This window comes from Lepidothrix coronata, unplaced genomic scaffold (genome assembly GCF_001604755.1).
Source record: "Lepidothrix coronata isolate B3197 unplaced genomic scaffold, Lepidothrix_coronata-1.0 Scaffold48, whole genome shotgun sequence".
NCBI lineage: Eukaryota > Metazoa > Chordata > Aves > Passeriformes > Pipridae > Lepidothrix > Lepidothrix coronata.
This window is the reverse complement of record NW_016690228.1, coordinates 1,546,940-1,563,463: the sequence shown is the minus strand read 5'-3', so window position 1 is coordinate 1,563,463 and position 16,524 is coordinate 1,546,940. Positions and strand designations below refer to the sequence as shown.

General features: G+C 36.9%; 1 protein-coding gene across 6 annotated transcripts in view; it reads left to right on the top strand.

The window, feature by feature from the left end:
- Window positions 1-16,524, top strand: part of ZC3H13 (zinc finger CCCH-type containing 13) — a 46,107-nt gene that overhangs the window by 122 nt on the left and 29,461 nt on the right. The window contains exons 2-4 of one of the 6 annotated variants that reach the window (XM_017815035.1): window positions 5,817-5,942; window positions 6,380-6,489; window positions 11,946-12,057. In XM_017815035.1, coding sequence (XP_017670524.1) covers window positions 5,826-5,942; window positions 6,380-6,489; window positions 11,946-12,057 — 339 coding nt within the window. In that variant the 5' untranslated portion in view covers window positions 5,817-5,825. Of the gene's footprint in view, window positions 1-177; window positions 287-2,934; window positions 5,943-6,379; window positions 6,490-11,945; window positions 12,058-16,524 lie in introns of those variants that run through there. The other 5 variants (XM_017815036.1, XM_017815039.1, XM_017815037.1 and 2 more) reach the window with 5 other exon arrangements.

Sequence of the window (16,524 nt, the reverse complement as noted above, 5' to 3'; positions counted from 1 at the left end):
GCGGAAGGTGGGGGCCGGGAGGCGGGACGGGTCCCCCGCCCCTTTCCCACCCGACCAGGCCTGGCGCGGGGCCGCCGGGCCTCGGGGGCGTTGGGCCCACGGAGCGCGGCGGCGGGGAAGGGCCGCGCTTCCACCCAGCGCCGTGCGTGGCCTCGGGCCGCCCGGGGGCTCCCCGGGAGCGGCGGCGGTGGGTGCCCGGCGGGGCCATGCCACCCTGTGCCCGGGGTGCCGTCCCGCCGGCCGGGGCCGTGCTGCAGACTCCTTCCCACGTACTCGGATCTTCGTTGTTCGTGATTTGTTTGGTTTGGGTTTTGTTTTTTTCTCCACTGGAGTAGGGCTCTTTTCCCACTTTCTGGCAGTAAAATAGTTTCTGCTTTTTACGCTCAAGAGGGACTACTAATTTCGCTCGTATAAATTCTGTTATCACCATTCCTTCAGGTAGCGGCTACGGCTAACTCCCATCCGTTCCAGAAGTAGCCTGGGTGCGTTGGGTTAGTGTGTTAGGGATAGTCTGCTTCGGTCCTCACCTTTGATTTCTCAATGGATTCTCACGCCACCGTTGATTTCTTGTCAACCTTCTGCAAGAGGAACAGGTTTTTTGGCATATAGTGGGTTGGCGGCCAGAACCGTGAGGGCTCTTGGGCCGGTAGTGAAACATTCACGGTGCTTCTGTGCAGACGGGAGTGGACAGACTCGGCTCATGAACGAAGTATCTGAAAAGTGTGGCTCTGTGTGGCTGTGCCCGACATCATACACACTGCTTCTCAGCATGTTTGCTGAGAGTGACAGCTTGCTAATGTGATGATCCAACTCACAGATTGGAGGTAACACGTATCCAGCAAGCTTCACGTGAAAGCTGAGTGAACTTGGACCTGTCCACACCAGTCTGCGTAGACTCTCTCTCAGTCTGGGGAAACATCTTCTTTGAGTATGAGGACTTTGTTAGACATGGAACACTATATACTTCCTAATGTGATACTGGGGCCTAATATTTTTATTTATTCACTTGTAGAAAGCCAACCATGACTGTATGCTTTGCAAACATAGTTAGCAGTTCCTTGTCTCTACCAATGGAGAAAGATCATATGTTAAATTAGAGGAACAGGTTCAAGTTAATATGGTGATGGGTTATCAGCAAGGAGTTGTTGAAGTAAGTTTAGAATGCTATTGTTTTGTCAAACAGGCTTTGTGTGAGTATTTGACTGGTTTTTTGGAAGGTTCGACACGAACACAAATTACCATTTTTAGTATTACTTTTAGGCAGTAAACCTGTGGAGTTCCTTCAAATATCACTATTTTATTTGTATTGTGACATGGAAATGTTAACATTGTATTCGGAACCAAAACCTTGTCAGGTAAAAGCTCTTCATTTTGAAAAGTGCAGGGAACCATTCTCAAAGCTGTTATTAAGTTTTCAACACATATTCAGTTTCTCATAGAGTGTTATAATCAGCTTGTATCTGAACTTCTGTAGGACTTTAAAATAATTTTGCTTGTTATTTTAAAAGTCATATTATTTATCTCTTCACAGGTAGGATTTTCTAAAGTGACGTAATGTTTAGCTTCTGTGTGGTGTGTGCATGCACAGACATTGACATGCTTATGAGTGATGTCTTGGACTTCTTAAAGAGATTTTATCTCTTATTTTTTTTTTAATTTTGCTTTTGTTCTGTTACATCTCAGTTTTTAGTTTTCTGGTAGAATCCTTTAGGATTCATTTTTTTCAGGGGGCTAGATTAGGTTTTTCTACTGGAAAAGTAGGTGTTTCAGATGTGTCTTGATTGTGGCTTATGCAATATCACACTAATATGGAAGAAAAATCTTAAGCATGCTTGACACCAGAATGCAGGAGTACTAGTAATAAAAATATAACATTTCAGTGAGTACTGTGTCAATTACATCATGCTTCATTGATTTCAGTTCCTTGGTTAGTGCCCACTAGGTGCACTCACTTCTCTCAAGTCTGTTTACATTTTAGGTTTATTCATGTGAGTAATACTCTGAAATATATTTTCCTTCAAAGGGTAGTATAATTAATGTTATTAATGGATTCTCTCAATCTGGGAAAGTTACTTCCTTTAAAGAGTAACATAGACCATCTGTGTGTAAGTTATCATAGCGTTATAATATTTCTAATTTATTGCTACAGGTTGTCATGGGTCTTATTTATGTGTGGAAAAGTGATACTTTACAGTTAAAATCTTAGTTATAGAATTTGTTTTAGGAGGATGAAGTTAATTTCACTTAGTGGTGGTTAGCTGTTTCAGAAGTTGCAGATACTTCAGGGCCCCGAAGTAGATTTGGCAATGCAATATCACGTACCTAAAGTGCATAATTTTCGACTTAGAAATTTTTAAATTTTTTTTTTAAATCGTGGTAGTAATTATTTGAACTGTTGAGAATGCTCAAGGCTCGGTCCACACTGATACTCAGTGCTGTCTAACCCATGTGAGTGTTTATTATGGAGATGGTAATCCAGAGGCAGACATTGGATGGAAAGTCATTGTGCTGGCTGTCAGTGTGGGATTGATAGCAGGACTGTGATCATGAGTGCTAAAACAACGTAAGGTGAAAATGTGTGAGAACTGAGCGAGTTATGGGAATCTTTATGGGATGTTCCATTTAAAGTGTTCTTGATTGTCCATTGATGTGCACACTGAGAAATTTGGAACTTAAACATGTAATTTTTTCACCTCACAGTACTTGTTTATGAGCAAGGAAGCTTGTCAGAAACACAAAAACTGGCATTATACGTCTGAAATTTTCAATATTGTTTTAATAGTCTATTTATTTTTTCAACTCAGTCTTCAAAGGATGAAAATGCATCTGCATTTTCAGATGCAATCTCTCCAATATAATGTTTGACATAGCGAAAATTCCTCAGTTTGCCTCTGTCTGGACTCTAATCCTGCAGCCTTTGGTAACAGTTATATTCACTTAACAGTGAAATGTCTTGCAGTTCTTGTTGCATGAGTGAGATCCTCATGTGATATGTGCATACAGAAGTGAATATGCTGTGCACTCACAGCATGCTGGTTTTGTTTGCTTGGAGTAATCTATCATGAAATATCCCTTCTGTTAATAAAATATCTGTTGTTAACTGCAAACTGGTGGATATGGGCCAGAATAGAAGAATAGAACTGACACAATGCTACCGGAAGTAGTGTGTTTTTTCATTTCTCGTCTCAAGTCTTGTTTTGTTTGGGTTTTTTTTAAATAGGGTATTTTGCAAAGCTTAGAAGATTCAGAGTTGGATGGTATTCTTCTTAATTTCCCTGTGGGAAATTATTGTCCAAAATACGGGGAAGAATGCAGTTGGAATTAAATTATCTGTTAGGTTATGATGATGTTGCCCCTTCATCCTCTTCATGCTTATAGCAATCTTTTTAAGCCTAGTCATCATCATAACTTCCTATAGAAGTTAATTCCAAAAAGAAACTATATGCTGAGTAAAAAGTAACATTCAAACCAAAAGTTTTGCCTCTGTTTCTGTGAAAATCTAAGTACATTCAAATGGAAAGGCAAAATGAATATAATTTTTCTGTATACTACTACCATGTCAGCGTGTACTGTACTTACATATTAGGTGCACTCATCTGTCCTTCTTGTGTTGAATGCTCTCCTTATGCCATTGCTAGTGTCATTCTTCTAACCCTTTTTATTTCAGATATGGCTCTTTTAACTGTAAATATTTAAACCAAATTCAGTAGTTGTTATATGATTGTCTTACTAAAAATGCTTTTGCATGTGTCAGTTGATTTTTATATCTTCTACTAAAGGGTGTGACTGTGTGATACTGTAGAAATTTAGTAGGTTTTTTCCTGAAATTCAGTGAGAATCCTGAAATGGAAGGGTACTCAGCTAGGTGAGACATGGTATTGTTTTTGCTTTCTAACTTTAATGGTTTATCCTGTCAGACTTTATAACTACTGCTGCACATTGAGCTGTCCACAATGACTTCTAATTATTTTTCTCAGAAGACTGGACTAATTTGATCTCATCAAATATTTAGATAAAATCATTTCTCCTTGTGTGCATTGCATTGTATTTATTTGCATTTCATCTGCTGTTGTATTACTCAACTCTCTAACTCAGTTAGATCTTTCTGGAAATTTCTGTTCTCCACAGTTTTTACTAACCCAAATAATTTCATACTACAGGCAAATTCTACTGTTTGACTGTCTGCTTCCACTAATTGATGTTAACCATTGTTTTTAATGTTTGGTATACACCATATGGTTAACTTTCACTTTCCCTGAGCATCTTGGTTAATGTCTTGGTTATCTGAACCTTACTTATGAGACAAAATTCTTCAGATAATCAGAGGCTTGGAGAAGCAGTCAGTAGAGTAGAGCTCTACTGAGAAATCTCAAGTACATGGTGTAAGCTTGCTTTCTTCCGTTGTTTATAAAGGAGCTAAAGTGCTTAGCAAGAGCTTCAGCACAACATTTTGTTTGTAGAAAGTGCACAGGTGTCAGACTCCTAAGGAAATATTGTCATAGAAGTAACTGTAGGGTTCAGATAATGAAGTGTCCATGTTTATGCATTATAATATTTTTTTTCTGTGAAATGTAACCTTACAATCTGAATACTGTGGGAACACATTGCTGATCAGATGGTAAAAATGTGTATTAATCAACTCTGGCAGATGTTAGTTTAAATTTGTATTATTTTGGCTCCATGGATGAACTTCTTGACATTTGTAATCTGTTAGTGTATGAGAAATTAGCTTAAGAGTGTGTGTGTGTGTGTGTGTGTGTGTGTTCTAAATGCAGTGATGCATGGATAGGAGCAGAAGAGGCAGCAGCAGAAGGGTAGGAGGATTAGTGTTTGGCTAATCATGCTCTGCTGACTAATGAGAGTGATGGCACTTTGCAGTTTAACAAAGAGGTGGTTTTCTGAGCTGTATCCAAATTGTCCAGCACCTGGCAGATGTTCCCAAATTGATTTTATTTCTGTGTAGATCAAGTAGTATGTAAAGAATGGACAATAGATGTTGGGGCCCATTCTGCCCTTTTTATACAACCTATTTCTAGTGCTTAATGTGTATCTTCCTTTTTTTTTTAATATATTTTTCTTTCTATAAATAACTCCTTTTCTCAGGTAAGATAAACTGTGACTTCTTGTTTATCGAAGTTATGCTGTATTTCCTTTAAAATCTGTTTTTCTTAATGAAAAAGAGCTACTTTTTGAGAACCTTAAGAAATGTATCACTGTTGTGGAGTTTTTTGGTTTTTTCCTAAACTCATGTGGTTCCAAATAGTTGTAGGAATCAAACCGGTAACAAACACAGACTGCGTTTGATATCAAGGTGATTTTCAGTAGGTTGTCATACACAACAAAGGAGGAAAAATGGAGCTCTAAGTTTTGGAAATTTGTTTCAAAAATGGCAGCCATTTTTAGTGATTGGAACTGGTTTCTGAGAGGTTGGTACAATAACATTAAAAGTTCTATTCACTTTAAGTCACTTGAGTTCATGCCCCAAAATTACATGATGAAAGAAAGCATCTGTTCTGAGTGGTGGTTGCTGCCCAAATGAATAACATGTCATGTGATCTTTCCCAAGGGGAAGCTGAAGAATACAAATCAGGTCATAAAATAAAAATTGTCATTACTGGTGTTCAGCTGACTAGTTCAAATCAGAGGCATTCCTTGTTATTAGATACATTTCACTCATTTATGACTTCTTTTTCTTTCTTCATCACCTCTGCAGCAACTCTTACAACGTATATCCATACTATTTTATTCATGTGAGTTCAGTGTCAATAGCCCCAAACTGAAGGATTTTACAGTTTTGCTTTTTTTTTTGGTTGAAGTAGTACAAAATGTCAAAAATTAGAAGGAAGGTCACAGTGGAAAATACCAAGACCATATCCGATAGCACATCCCGAAGACCCAGTGTGTTTGAAAGGCTTGGACCCAGCACTGGAAGTACTGCAGAGGTGAGTTGTAAAAGTGTTCTTCTTTTCCTCCCCACCCCATCATCTTCTTTTCCAGGATTTATGTGGTGGGAAAGAGTAGCTCACAAGTGCCAAATACTGAGATGTCACTGATGTTAAGTAAAGGTGAAAAGAACTCCTTAACGCATGGATGTTCAAGATACTAATACAAGAATTTTCAAATAACATGTGTTGTCCCAGCTTCTGGAGAGGAGCAGTAGTATTTTACATATTAATAGTATTTCCATCAACCTAAATTTTTCTTTGCCAGACCTGATGATCATTGTTGATTATTTTTTTTAATGAGTTATATTACTGGTGGACAGAAATTACAGATAAATGGGAGTTAATGTGGAGTCATTTGTTTGTTCTGCCACACTCACACCAATGGTATTTCCAGAAACGAGTGTGAAATTCACCCAGTAATGTCTGTCTCTTAGACACAGTGCCGTAACTGGCTGAAGACTGGCAACTGCCTCTATGGGAACACATGTAGATTCGTACATGGCCCTTCACCACGAGGTAAAGGCTATAGCAGCAGTTATAGAAGGTAAATCAAGAACTCACTTTGAATTCTTCACATGCTGTAGGAAAATAGCTTTTGCAACTATGTCTTTTGTTTTGTTTTGTTTTCTTTTTTAAGTGAAATGCTGTGGTGTGCCTAATCATATGTTTTATCAATAACCAATTGCCTTGTGAAACTGCTCAAAACAATTAATTTGGCAACGTGCAGGATTTTTGTGTGTATATAGCTTTAAAAAAATAGAGTCCACTGGATGCAGATTAACTACTTATATTACTTGAAATGGGAAGTTCAAGTACCTTAATACTTTTTTCTTCTGGCGTAGTGTCACTGCAGCTTTTTGGTATACTTGTCTGTCCTTTTCTAAAATGCTGGTTTGCAATTGCTTACAGCAGTACTCACACAGCCCTTCTGCCTTTGCTATGTTGTTTGATGAATAAGGTGTCTATCCTTTCTCTCCTGTTGTGAGAAAACACTTCTCTTCAAACCTAGTTTTGTGACTTTATCTGTCAGATACAGAAAAAATATCCTGTGTCATAGAAGGAGATCCAGAGTTACTTCACTTTTCAAAAGAGAATATTTTTTTATTATCTGCTCTTCATATGTTACTACAGTTTAAATTTTTTTTCAACTGTCCTTTATGTGACATAACACCTTGCTTAACTGAAACTGAATGTGGCAGTAAGTTTGTAATATTCTTGCTATAAAGGACAAAAATTATTATGGTTTTAGCATAGTACCTCTTTGCTTGAAGGCTTCACATTTTACAAAGAACTGTCCTTCATAATGCTATAATAATGCCAATGCTACCTCTAGATTATGGATGGGCACACTGAAGCATCAAAGTGTAAAGCAACAATGGGAAGTGTTGGCATGAGTTTAGGGTTCCATTTCCAGTTCTTTTTCCTATTCCTTTGGCATCCTCTCAGGATGATATTGACTTTGCTTGTTTGATCTTCCATTGCTTCTAGGGTGGTGACTGCTGGGATACAAAATACATCACTGAGTTTAATATTTCTTTTGGTGTGTAAACAATTTTACTCTGTTCTGTACTGAATGTTCCAAATGGATGAAGTAAGTGATTTGCTGGTAGAGATTAAATTTTAAAACTGATAGAATGTCACTTTCTCCTTGCTTTCAGCGTTTGGAACACTCAGTGCTTAGTTCTGCTTGGTCATTTGAAGAAAGGTGACATTTCTTTTAATGATTAAAACTGTGTTTCTGCTTCACTCTCACCACTGACATTTAAGAATAACGTTGATTTGCTGCTTTTTATTGCTGACTTTTTTTACTAGGACTATATGAAAAAGTCAAAGGACAAATCCTCCTGCTTATTTGCCTGACACATTCAACATTTATTAAAGGTGTTCTTAAAAGTAAAAAGGGGAAGGAAGCCCACCACCCCTACACACACCCCAAACCAGACAAATGAAAGAAGCCTGCTTGTCTTCAGAAGTTTCTACTGATAGCTCTTGGCCAGGCATAGAAAAAGCTGGTTTATGTACATAATAAAATATTGGCATTTTCATGCCATTTAACGTTAGAGAGATTTTCACAAATGTTATCCAGGCATTTTGAATGCAATTTACTGGCTTCATGCAAGCTGAGCTAATGCTGCTTCCACATCAGTTCAGTTAAAGCAATACTCTTGTTCAAGTATCTGGGATAACATAGTGGCAGCATGTCTACATGTGTTTAGCCAGGCCTGCCGGGGAAGTCACTTGTCTGCAGTTTGGTAGGACAAAGCATATCTTGCTGCCTTTCTCTGTTGTTCCTTCTGTTTCATACCTGTCTGCAATAAATCTCATTGTTAATGGTTTTATCTGACTGTAATGCGTCCCATAGTTCAGAACATCACCGGACAGTAGGAAAACTTGGCTCTACAGTGTGAAAAAGATTCTTCCCTTTCAGCATTATTGCTGCCTCTCACAGCATGAATTTTAATCTTGTTATGAAAATAAAACCTAGCATGTTTATATATAAAGCTTGCCTGATGATAATATTAAGAATTCAGTAATAGACCTGCCAGTCTTTCTAGGCATCTCAAGTAAGGAGAGTTAACAAGGAAAGAGCTGTGCGTAAACATGCTGTTCCACAAGGAATTTTGCTGTCTTGCTGCACTGGTGTATTGTTGGTTAGCAGGTAGATAGTTGGTTAGCAGGTAGATAGTTGCTGGTTCCTTTATACTATTGTCAGGATGTGTGCCATTGCAGGGTCCCTTTCTTAGTCTGTCTGATCATCTTTATTCAGGATCCTTACACTGCATTTAAAAACCAAACCAAGCCAGCAGTAATATTAGGAAAGAATGTATGGATTTTGCAAGGTTCAAATATTGTAGTATGGGAAACTGGAAAACGGGACAATGTTTCACGAGCAATTATAATATATACATGGTACACCAATAATTGCCATCTGCCTGTACACACACGTGTGCTCTCACATGCATACACACGGATGCTCACAGGTGGGCGTGTTGCAAGGGGTGCCTATTCCTGGGTAATTGTTTCTGACACTGTAAGAGGTACAGAAGGAAATGGAGGCACAGTTATGAATGTGCATTTCCTAAATGCTGTTGAACATGGAGAACTGAACTGTTGCAGGAAGTAATGCAGTTTAAAGTCATTTAATTGCACTGCTTAAAATTTGAAATGAGGAAATTCTGCATTTTAGGCCTTACTTAAAAGATGGGCCCAGCACGAAATATTAAGCCATTAAAGAGAAACTGCATAATGTCTTTTGTGTGAAAGGTTCTACGAGTGTCAGTCTAGCCACATCATCTTAAACTGCAGAGGTAAATTATCATGATCTGTTGAAACTCAGCAGTTAGCATAACCTGGACTAACCAAAGATCCCTTTTGAAGGGGGCTGGTGGAAAGTTATGTAGAAAAGAAGCCGTTGTGTAAAAAATCAAAACTGTGGTATGCATAAAAGAAAAGTCAGCTACTAGACCAGCTTGTTTTTCTGTGCATTAAGCCAGGGCATCTGAAAACAGTCATGGCTTCCTGAGTAATTATTTCTTAAAATTTTGCAAACTTGGTCGTATTTTATTAAAATCTTTTGAGGGTTATGATGTTTTTGGGGAAGGAGGGATAAGGTTATTGCAATAACTTTGTGTTGGTGTTCTCCTAAAGCTGAAAAAAGCTGACTCAATAACAGAAAAACCAAAAAAAAGAAGACCAACAAACCCCAGCCCTGAACATGTAACTTTTTAAATTTCTATGGGCTTTTAGATAACTTTTATAATATTTAAATATATTTCAGTGATGTTTTAGCAAAATACCTTTTTTCAGTATGGGAGGGAAGAAAAAAATTTATTCAGAGTGAAGTGGTTTGGATTTTTTATTCCAACCTATAACTTTTTAAAAAAAAGCATTAAAATATCAGTGTGACTCTACAAAGTTTCTCTTGCTTTCTCCTTCAGCTACTGGGATTTTTCCTGAAAGTGTTCCTCTTGAGGAACAATATTACTAGTACACTATTGATTATCTCTCTGCCTTTTAACTTTATTTTCAGTTTCACTAATCCAAATCCTTTGTATCATATCTTAAATTAGAAATTAAGGCATTGAATTGCACTTTAATGTTGAAAAACAGTTTATTTGTTGAGGCAGCTGATGGTTGGAATGCTTCAGAGAGTTTTGGTAATGCAAAGGGATTATCTTTCTAATATGAGGGGAAAGGAAAAAATACTTTGAATCATAACCTTTACTAAAGTGAGACACTTTAACAATTATATAGTCATGCATGCAAAGAAGATAACTTGTGTATATTTGTATGCTGGATATTATTTGATCCTTAGTGATGAAAGAAGCAGGGCTCTACTGTTTTGTACATTACCTCTGATCTAGGTTGACCTGTATTTACAACTCATGGAGAATTAAATGCATTTAAAACTGAGAGCAGTCATTGGTCTTTTTTTTGTAGATCTTCATACACTTAACCTTATGATGCAATTTAAATAATTAAATACAGATAACAGTGCTGAGGAAGAAGTGAAAAAAAATTACTGTTCTTCAAATACGTGCAGGTTTAAAATGAAATTATATGAATTTAGATTTTTGTATGCATACTGTGAAAGATAGTTTACCCTTTGCATATTATGTGACAGAGGAAGAGTGAGAGAAACGCCTTTATAAGTGGAAATTTTGATTCAGTCTGAAAAACAAAAGAAATGCAAATTTTGTTATTCACATATTACATAAAACTCTTCTAATCAAATAAGACAGCATCAGTATCTTTTTGTGATTCTTTAGTGTAAACTGATGGGCACAGATCTAGTACTTTCATACAACCATTTCATGGAAGAATTTATATTTACAGCTGACAGCCATCACAGAAGTAGTAAACTCAGTATCAAGCCAGAAGTATATGAAGAGAAAATTTGTTTTCTTTAACTGAAAGATCATTTGAAACAGTTCCTTCATCCCATTAGCTTAGGAACTTGTTTGAATTATAGAGTCATAGAATGGTTTGGGTTGGAAGGGACCTTAAAGATCATCTAGTTCCACCCCCCCTGCCATGGGCAGAGACACCTTCCAGTAGACCAGGTTGCTCAAAGCCCCACCAAACCTGGCCTTGAACACTTCCAGGGATGGGGCATCCACAGCTCCTGTGGGCAACTTGTGACAACACCTCACCAATGCAAGGGTTGTTCTCTTTTAACCTGTAGGGAATAAATGAACTTGTGAATTCATACTAAGAGGTGGCAAAATTAAAGTAATGTAGAATGTTCCTCCTCCCATCCCATGTCGTGGTAATATCTTTTACAGAAAATATGTCTTAAAGTTGCATGACTATTAGAGTTCATCCAATATTTTGTAATTAAATAATGAAATAATTGTATTACTGAAAGATAATGGAGGAGGCCTCCAAGAGTGAATTGCTGGTTTATGGTCTTGCAACAGTTTTTTTCTGTGTGGCAGCCTCATTGAGGCCATGGGAGGATGGTACCTAGGTCGAGTTATCTCCGCTTGCAGACTTCATTCGCATTCAGAGTTGTGTTTCTCTGTGTCTGTCATTGCTAGTCTACAGTAGTTTGACTCTTCATTAATTGTGGTTTAAAATATATGTATAGGTAAAACATACATAATATATAATAGTTACCAAAATTGGTGCAAAATGTGGAGAAGGCTAAATCTTGAAGTACATGGTAGGAGTGATTGTGAAACACATTTGCATGATGTCCAGAAAAAGATTATTCTGAAGAGGATCACCTGAACTGATCTAGAGTAGTAACTGAGTCATGCCATATATACAAATAATTTTTCTTCTTAGAGTCAAGTCTTCCTTGACATTCTGAGTTGGGGTTTTTTTAGAGTGTTTAAGCCCATTAGAACAGAATATTTTCTTACTCATCCACTTAGCTTCAGCGTGGGAGGTTTAGATCTTTCTGTATATACTATTAAAAATAATAATTAAAAGAGATCATATTCCTTTAAAAATAGTCCCATAGAACTGGTTATATTATGTTTCTGTATTATACAGGTCACCAGAAAGACCCACTGGAGATCTTCGGGAAAGAATGAAGAACAAACGTCAAGATATTGAGACAGAGCCACAGAAACGAAGTACAGAGGAATCATCCTCTCCTGTTAGGGTAAGAGTGGAGTTTGCAGAACTCCAGAATCCCTCGGTAGCAATCAGGCAGTGTGTCCTAGAAACCTTATCATGGTGACTTGTAATATTTAAAATGTTTTAATGAACTGCTCGTTTTGTACATAGCATATCGCATATTTTGTTATGAAATGTCTTAACCATTGTATTATTTTGCAATTTTATAGCGCTTTCTGATCCTCTGGTTCCCAAAGATTTTATAAATCCCACAGATTAAAATATGTTATAAATACTGATAAAAACCAAATATTTAATAGTATTGATTATTACCGAGAAGGTGTATTAACCATTGTTCCAATGGTCTACTATTTTTCCCCAGCACATTCATATCCAGTGTTTACATGCATCCTGACTTAAGTTGTTCATCTCAAATTTGCTTTTGATGAGACCATGCGGTTGCTGTGGTGCTGGTTCATTTTGCCTTCCTCCTCATGTACTCATCAGACTTTCCAACTGCTCACCTTTGGATTTTGCAAAAAATTCGTTCATTATTATTCTCATTTTGTAATCATCTTTGTGCAACCGTTCGCCCCTCAAATATCAAAACTTCGTTATTTTTAAGTTGTGTTATGCGTTCCTGATGTTACAAATAAATAGGGGTAGAGTTGGTAGTGTGACACTGTATCTGTGTAGCAGTAGCACCACCGTATTCCTGCATCATGTTTAAGACCATCTTCAGATGAATAATTATTAAAAGGTTTTATTTGTGAAAACTCAGTTTTGCTTCTGCAGGTATTTAACAGTATTCTATCATTTCCTCTTGGTCTGTTCCTACTTGCTGTGTAAAATGAATTTTTTTATGTCAGCTGTAAATAAATAAACAGCAGCTGCTATCATTAAATTAACAGAATGGCTTACCTTCCAATCATGTTTTCAGTTGCTGTAAATTTGTGTAAGCTTTCAATCTTTTTTCCCAAGTGTGTTTCTTTTATTTTCTAATAGTTTGAATAAACTGTTCAGTTATTGAGTATATGGTTAGTGGGAAAATTGTTTTTTCCAACCGTTATTAAAAATTTGCTGTAACTTCTGTCCTGATGCAACTCTAATTTTGATGTAATTCTTACTTTTGATTAGTTAACCTTGCTTTTTATAGTGTTCTATTAATGTAATAATAAAATACTTTTAAACAACTAAGCCCCAAGTAAAAGTGAACTGGAAGCAAACATCTAAAGGAATTGGAGAATTAGTGGGTCTGTTAAAGTACCAAAGAATTATTTATGGGTTAAGCACACTGCAGAGTAAGAAATACTCTGTTTCAATCTCATAAAACAGAAGGCTGACGAAAACACCGAGCTTTTGTATTATTAGACGGAGGCAACTCTCAAAATACAGGATATCGAAAGAAAATTCTGGAACAAATAGATGAAAAGGGGGAATCGTCAAGAGTTGCTTTGCAAAGAACCAGGAGATCTAAAAGCACAGAAGACTCGAGTGACTGAACTACTAACAAAAATCTTGCTCCATCGTTAAAGCTACTGTTATGGTGGAGATCTAATATGTGATGTTTCCATTTCTTATTAAAGCTTTTGGGGTAACAGAGGAGCTGGATAAGAAAACTTGGAAATAATGAAAGGTAGCTTGTTCCATTTTTAGAAGTTTCATAATTGTGGATTAAAAAGGAATAAAAAAAAAAAAAAAGAGCAGCACTGTTCTGCAGTCAAAATTTGTGCTTCACCAGACTACTACCGTGAAACTTTGAAGATTAGTAGTTAAGAGAGAACTGTCTGACACAGGTAAAAACCTTAAATAACTCCTTTTGAAACAAGGCTTTTGAGGCATAGGCATATGTATAGATAGTCAAAGAATACCAAGCATAGTATTGTCAGGTTTAGAACCTAGCTAAGGGGAAAATTTTAGATTAATTTGAAGATTAATTTGAAATTGAGTTACAGAGAATGCTGTGGTGCTTCATCTAAAGAGCTATAACTTTAAAGAATGTAGAAAAAATGTTGGACATCTCAAATGTTGAACTGTGCAGAAGATATGAAAACAGTAGTTGAGATTACTGAAGTCTGAGGAATGCCATGGGAGTTTGGGAAGTTAGTTTTTTGCAGTACAATGGCAGATGAAACTTGATGTTGGCAAGTGCAAAGTAATACACAATGAAGAAAGTATAACTAAATCATGAATTAATTTTCTAAAAGTAACTGAAACCATGCAGTACAAAAATAAGTTATTGTGGACAGCTCAATGAAACCATCTGTTTAAAGTGAAGTCACAGTTTCAGAAGCAAACACTCAGGTATATAAAAATGGAATAGAAATTGATCAGTGTTATTCTGTAGAAATCCATGGTCCAGTTTTATTTGAAATGCTGTTCGGTTGTCATCATCTGTATGCAAGAAAATACTATGGTCAAAGGTCTTGAAGTGGGCAAAGAGGTGAGAAATAAACTGAAGAGAAGAAAGATCATGGGGTGAATGCATATAATGTATGTTTGGGAGAATGTAAGTTAGATGCGTCATGTTCATACTTTATCCAAGTAGAGAGGGTGGCAAATTTGAAAGTGACAAGGGGAAATGCTATTTACCTTATATATGACAATTTGCCAGAAGATACAGTCAAAACCCCGGATAAGTTCCACAAAAAGTTAAGACATTATAACGAGTATAAAACCTTTTTAGAAGAGATTTCTCGTTCCTTGGAGACATACATAAGTAGTACAATCTGTATGTATTTAGGAAGAAACTTCCTATATGGGCAGCTTACAGATTACATCCCTTATTATTTCTTCATGCTTTGTACTATTATTTTCAGAGAAAATATGCTGTGTTATGTGGATACTTACATTGAACTCAGTTGTGTCTGTGTTTTTCCGACTTGTGTTCAGAATTATTTCAGCATCGTATGTTAGTGCATCAACTATTATACAAATAATTAGTTAAGGTTCCTGTATTGTTCCCGTTAATGTATTTAGTTGGAAATTTTTGTATTGAATTTTTCTCTATATTGTGAGAAGTCAGTTACATTGGTGTGTATGAAGTATAATTACTTAAAGTCTTAACCTGGAAGGTGTGTGTGATTTGGGAGAAACAGTGGGAGGAACTTAATGTACATTTAGGAAAGGTTTTTATAGGGGTTGTATATTACTTATTTCATATCTGTGCTTTTTGTCACTGTGGCTTTTGACTGTTTCCACTGGAAATGGAAGTCACTTTTGTCTTCCATCTCTAAAATGGAAACAATACCTGTTCCTGTCAAGGGAACTTCTGATTCACTGTCTTATGTATTTCTGTAGCATGGTAGTAGTTAACACTAAAAAGGTATTATACCTACACCAAAACAGTACTGTCCTTGCCCAAAAGATTCTAGCTGTAATACATGTAGTTTAGTCTAGATTGGAAGGAATCTGTGCTTTTGAATTAGTTTATTTTGCTGCTGCATGTACATGTGCTGATAAGGCTGAAACCGAAGTTTCTGCCATATAAGAGTTGTCAGTTTTAAGAGTCTTCTGTTTTCTTCATCGGTATTGACCAAATAACACTTCTTGACTAGAAATATGCTTTACAGACTGGATGAGTCCTTTTGTGCTTGGCCAGGCTTTTCTGGTGGTAGTGAGAACATTTATTCAAGTAGACATCAAATTTTGTGCTGTAGAGTGCTGATCACATAGGGTATGGAACTTCAAGTTAAGTAGGCATTAAATTAAAATAAAATCTCACAGAAGTCAGCCATAATGTCATTTTTTTTTCCCTTATGTGGCATTTCTCCTGAACATCAACCTTAAACTGCAATCATCTATTTAACACATGTAAATAGTTTAGCTGGAAGCACATACTGAAAACAGCATAGACAAAGTCTACTAAGTTGTTTATTCTTAGGACAATCTACGATGTATTTTTTTAGTAAATAATTACATTATTATGAAAATTTAATGTTTCTTGACTAGTAAATGGCATTTTTTCAGAGTCTGCAGAGAAATAGTTTACAAGTGTGGCTGAAGTGGGTACAGCATCTTCAAGTACCAGTGAACGACATGCTATTGCCGTTCAAGAGCTTAAGTTGGCTTGTTAAGGGAGAGGAAAAACATGTAAAGTACAAGAAGGTCTATAAGGATATGAAGGAAATATTTAATCTCCATAGTATGAGGGAACTGAATGTGTTATAAGTGTAACAAGTGTTGCCGGTGTATTTTGGAGTTGAAAAAATCTCCGGAGCAGTTAATTAGGGGTGAGATAAGAAAGGGTTTATTTGCCAAGGCAGTAGATGGTATACGACGCGCGCGCCGGCCGTGCCCGAGAGGTTGCATTTTATAACATTATCCATCCAATCCCAGATGTGTCCACCCTTTGGCCCTACCTCTGGACCGCCCCGGGCCCTCCCCCTGAGAATTGGGTCTGGGGTCTTTTTGGGACCACCTACTTCATCATCTTCAGCTTCATCAGAGTACAAAGGGTACATTGTTACCTAATTCTTGACTTATTCTGTGGTTTAGGCCCAGATATGCTGTT